Genomic DNA, 5,964 nt, shown 5'->3' with positions numbered 1-5,964 from the left:
GCCTGCCTGTAGAGAGATTATAACTTGAGTAATGATTTTACATTATAAAATATTATGTATTTACAGCTGCACGCTGCAGCAGGCGCGGCTTGTTACCTGCACACCACCTCCTCACCAACGATCACAATGTGCTACCCTCAATGAACATAGATCATGAACACAAGACCATGACAGAAATCTTACTGCGGGCCAGCGATTGCTAGGTATCGCTGAAGCCGAATCTCAAATAATATAATAAATAAAATGTTAAATATAACCAGGGTCTTTATTTTTACCTTCAACATGATAGGATAACAACACATGCTGGTATTTCTGAGTATGAGCGCACTATAATATATTTATCGCTAGCTGCCTACTTGATTGAGCTATGCCTAAGAATGGGTTAATACTAACTGATGTACCGTGCAAAGGCGTACGGCAATAAGTCACTTTTTTCCCATGAAGGCTGCTTCAACTGTAACTGGTTAAACCAGCTCTATTACAAGATGTTTCGCAGCAATACGCCTTCGGATATTTAATACTTAGTTTGGAAGGTTTAAATTTTTAAGATTATCCTTTAGCTTAAATTGTGCCGCCCAAGTATTTAATGCAAAAATTAAACATTATATTGAGCATTGAGTAGAATTGGATTCTTTGATGGATGAACTTATTTGATTGGGTCGCAGAAAAGCTAAACAAAAGAACATGACACGCAAAATGTTTACTGTAAAGAGAATGTGAAGTAAATTTAATATCGAAAAGTGCAAATTGTTTGTATCAAATCATATTTAAGTCATGTATTTAATATGCATGGTATGAAGTCGGATCTAAATAAAGTTGAAGCTATAAAAAATAAGTAGGATATGACAGGAAACGAAGGGTCAATAAAAAGCTTCGAATATTCATCAGGTGTTTTAATTAGTACGTTTACAAGTGGCATACCATTAGCATCACTAGTATCAATATCAATTTTCAAATCTCCCGGCCCCAACGCGGGTTGTTCATTCTTCAATGTCATCATTTCCTCCGGCTTCAGTAAAGATACCCCTGAAGTCGATTGTTTGTTCATTAAATTCTTTAACCACTTCTGATTTTGTATACGCTGCTCTGGATTCGTATTATCAATGGTTGTTAATTGGTTATTCAAAACCTTTATATCGCCTACTATTTTGAGTAGCTCCTTATCATTCTCTGGTTCGACTTTTTTCGGTTTCTTTGAAAAATATGGTTTGACTTCGAACTGGCTATCCTCAGATTCGTAAGCTCGATTCATGTTGTCTATTTCGGTCCACGCAGCACCAGAGACAACCGAGCAGCTGGCCGATGGTGTGTCTACTGGTGTCTCTCGCCGTAAATTGATCTCTTCATCGGGACCAGCATTTTTGTCCACCTTGGAGAACTGCAGGTCCTCGTAGCCGAATGGAAACTCGCACGCCGTGTTCTCACACATGAGCATCTTCTCATTGAAGTTTATAAAAAACTTTTTGATCTGAGACAGGCACAACGGACACAACTGCAATAGAAACGATATATATATACATATACACACTAACACTTTACACAATAATATACATGCAGCAATATTAAAATTCAAATAGCGAATAACAACCATAAGTAATATGTCATATGCATGTGTGTAAATGAAAAATAGAGATATCTGAGACAGAGAAAGCAAGTGGTGAAACACATCAAGTGAGAAGTAAACACTTCTTTGTTTTCATTGAATACAGACGGTCACATATAGAGAATGGGTGGAACAATTAATAGAATATTGAAAATATGGAAGATTACAAAAACAAGTAGATACTATTATATGTTCGCACTTAAATCCCATATATGTACACAGAGAAAGGTAATAGAAACTATACAATAATCAATACAAAAATACAAATGTTTGTATCGTGCGCGATTCGAAACGACGACCATCGCAAACTAAGGCAGTTACGCTTGCTACGCCAACTGCCTCATATTCCTTATTGCACACGACAATTACATAAACATATCTACACATACTTGCTAAATACTTACTTTTAAACCTTCATCAATTATTGTCGCGTTTTCGGATAGGTTTATTGGTGCCCCCTGGAATTCGAAACATATTACAACATAAATTTTAACTGACATATACATCATAATTATCTTTAATGTCCTGCCCCTGGCGATTAAATCCTATCCCCCGGCGTTTGGTGCCGGGGTCACCTCCATGCGGTTTCCCTCATGATAAATTCCTAGTGGATTTGCACGATGGGCTAGTGACCTCAACTCATGCTCATCCTATCATCCTCCGCTGGTGCCCCATCAGCGTGTACCTTTCAGGCCCCGCAGCCGGTTCATATACTCAAAATGTGACATGGATGTAGAGAGCGGCTAAAACTAAGAAATTCATGTGACATAATTTTTAAGAATGATTGCTATGAAGTCAGTACTCAGTCGAATGACGTAAGATTGATCTAATAGAATAGTGCCTTAATATAGAATATAAGAATATAATGTAAATTCGTAAACATTTAAAGTTAATATTTTACTTCTATTGCTGAACATGGAATGTGGATTGACCAAGACAAATAATCAAGAAACTTAATAAACAAAGTAGAGACAGAGACGGACAACAACGATGATATATGACATACTCTCAGACCATCCTCGGCTGCTGCAGCAGTTCCATCACTACCGTCGCGGGGTAATATCTGCAACAAACATCTTGTGTGTACAATGTGCACTCACACAAATCAATAATAATAATGATAATTACTCTTTATTATTACCTCATAGAAAATACAGTTACATGTACAAATAGATGAACACATATTATTATTTAGTAAGACAGATTCAGCAGTGGGCAGCCCTATCACCAGATAGTGATCTCTTCTGGATTACTTACTACTGTCATCAAGGTATCATTTAATTGGATTGACAAGCTGTCAACCACTGCTGTAAGGTATATCTATATATATCTATATATTGAATGTCAATATCTGTACCAATATTGTTATAATATGACGTCTGTGATGCCACTCATGCGTTGCCCTTCTCAAGGAATATGATGTCTATACCTCTTAACCTGTAATTTCACTGCCATTCAAACAAATGCAGTTTGATGGTTGAAATATGAGAGATAGCCACGCTGTGTGTCCCCATTTTATAAAGTGCAGCTACACTTTGTCAACATTTTAAAACTTAATAAGAAATAAATAAGAAATTGCACCTACAATGATGTCTTCCCCCACTACATTTGTATTTTCAGAAATATTCATCGCCGGCTCCAACTAAAACAATGTACAACAAAAATATTATTAACAATAATAATAATAATAATAAACATATGTATCAAACTCAAAACTATTATTAACATAGCTAACTATTTGGCCATTTGTGCAACACAATTTTTTTTTTTTATTAGACATAAAATTCTTGAAATTGGATATTTATGGCATGTTGTTAAGTATTAAAATTAAACTTTGACAAACCATGTAGAGATATGTCTTATTTTTTTATTGTAATATTAAATATTGACAAATTTTGTACAGATGGCACACACCTTTCATATAAAATTAACATAATAATGTACAAATGGCTCCTGGGACCACTGACTAGAAAACCCAACATAAAATTAAATATGAACCTCTTCCTCTCTCCACCTCTGTTGTGAACATTAGGATAGTAACATTCACAAGTGGCAATTGTTCAGAATGTACAGACCCTTAAGAACTGACAAGGCACTTGGTTGGTACATTATTCTTGTTACAAGTTTTTTTATCCTCACAACTGTGGGGTGCTCAACAGAGATGGCAACCTATCTATTGACTAGTTAACACACATATGTTATGTCACATGAGCACATTAAGAGTATAGATTTTATTAAGAAATAAATATTACAGCCAATATATTTTATACCCAATATTAGGTATATTTTGTCAGTCACAGTAAGTATATTTATACACACTATAATCTATGATGTTGAAACACATAAATTTAATAGAAATAGAAATAATTTTTATTCATATTTGTTGACATTAAACAGTTATAAGAACATATTTATGATGATGGATATAAGTGCACAGGTGTTTATATAGTTATTTGTGAAGATGCAAACATATCGGCAACCTTTTTTTTAATTTTTTAAGCTGTGTTTCATCTAACCATCCCCTTTGCAACTTTAACATGTAATAGCTAATTAATTAACAAACGAGATTATATTTTGTTTGTGTCACTTTAGGGGTTGGTATATAAAACCACGCCCAAAAAATATTGATCTCGTTTTATTTAGTTTCTAACATTGCAAAAACTCTTAAAAATATATAAGTTATAATTAGTTTATCGATAATTATATATTAATGGCTTCAATTACATGAATATATCTGGAATAGCTACTGAGAAGACATTTTTCGTCAAGCGGTGTTTTACCCCCATTATTATCTTACTACAGGGGTTGGGGGTGTGAGATTGAGCGTGAAGCTATTTTAGATGAAAAACAAGGTAAGAACCCAATAGCCGCGAGAGCAGTTTTAATATACTTAACTCGCTAGATCCTTTAAAATACATACCGGTATGCCGTCGTCCATTATTGTAGCATTTTCAGTGATTTCAGGTGGAATCTCCTGTAAATATTAAGATAAAACGGATAAAATATTTCTAGAATCGCGCAGCATTAGAATTAAAAAAATGAAATATACTCACCACAGGAATAATAGCGTCAGCGTTATTAGCCATTGCTTCCTTATTCATGGAGTTGGAGAATATTGATTGATTTCAAAAATTTTATTTGAGAATTGCAAGCAATTTGAGAAGTGTTGCTAACACGAATAATGCAAAATTTGCTAAACTGCTGTTAAAATTATGCTAATTGTCATAAAATAATCCTAAAAAAATATGCGAAAATTTTTTAACGTCATTTAATTTTAAATCTCTAATAATGAACAAAAAATCTGTTATAATCAATTACTTTATAGAACAACATTTATGTCTCAGTCTTAGCTTATCCTGCAGATATTACGGCTAATGCAATTTGCTCACTGGTGAAATAGTTGCATAAAGAATTAGTTCTTGTTATTAGTAATTAATTTTAGGGTACAATGGGACTTGCATGTATTTTTAGTTTGTACAAAAGTCCCTAAATGTTAAATAAATTTAAAATAATCTTGGTCTCCATCAATTTTCAACAATCGATGCTGATCGACAGATTATTAACAATGACAAAGGTAATCTTAGTAACGGTTCCGAAAGAGGATAAAAATTACTCCGACAAGAGTCTGGTCCTTTCATACGACCTGCAAGTGTGATAGGCAAAAACTTTTGTGAGTGGAATTATTTCGTATCGTTTATTCCATGGTTATTTTTTTATTAAATAGTTATAATTACAAGTAAATATGCCAAAACTAGCATAAAATTTGCAAAAATTGGCAACAATGTCGCTTATCTCGATGTTCCAGGGCCGTATAATACTTCATAAAAAAAGAAATAACTCGATGTCAGGACTTTTTAGCGGGAAGTCAAATTGAGTGGGTGTTTTAAATTTTAAGAGGCCTTTCACATTTTTTGGCGTAAAAGCGGGGTCTTTGGGGTTCTGGTTCTAAGAAATTAAGAGTCGGATATACATTTTGATTCCTGAATTATATAGATAGATATCTTATCTTAAAAACTACATCTTTGAAATGTTAATTTTCTCTTTATTAGTCTTCCTAATTTCTAAAATAGTTTATTCAAAAACGCTAAGAGACAGAAGTTTGGGGTCGTCGTTCATTAATAAACAAACATAAATTGATATGATATCTGTACTAAAACTTGATAATTACTTCATAAATTGAGACAGCATCGTCCTTTTTTTCATTTTCAACTTAAATATCTAAAAAATTGATCATAATGAAACCCGAGATTTCAACAAAACTTTGCCATAATCATTTCTAATTTTCTCATAAGTACGACGAAATTTTTGCATAAAAAAAAACATAATAATAAAGTTAATATACTTGTAAATTAGAAATATAA

General features: G+C 33.3%; 1 protein-coding gene across 1 annotated transcript; it reads right to left on the bottom strand.

Annotated features, from left to right (window-relative positions):
- Positions 1–772: 772 nt before the first annotated feature.
- LOC131853095 (uncharacterized) lies at positions 773–4,723 on the bottom strand. Its single transcript, XM_059203910.1, has 6 exons — positions 4,657–4,723; positions 4,524–4,577; positions 3,189–3,245; positions 2,610–2,666; positions 2,008–2,061; positions 773–1,492 (listed from the first exon to the last, which is right to left on the bottom strand). The coding sequence occupies exons 1-6, from the start codon at positions 4,702–4,704 to the stop codon at positions 773–775; spliced, it is 990 nt and encodes a 329-aa protein (XP_059059893.1). The 5' UTR covers positions 4,705–4,723.
- Between the last annotated feature and the right edge of the window lie 1,241 nt (positions 4,724–5,964).

Source organism: Achroia grisella, unplaced genomic scaffold (assembly GCF_030625045.1).
Source record: "Achroia grisella isolate CSIRO2021 unplaced genomic scaffold, CSIRO_AGI_Agris_v1 utg874, whole genome shotgun sequence".
In the NCBI taxonomy this organism is placed as follows: Eukaryota; Metazoa; Arthropoda; class Insecta; order Lepidoptera; family Pyralidae; genus Achroia; species Achroia grisella.
This window is presented reverse-complemented; position numbering and strand designations above follow the sequence as displayed.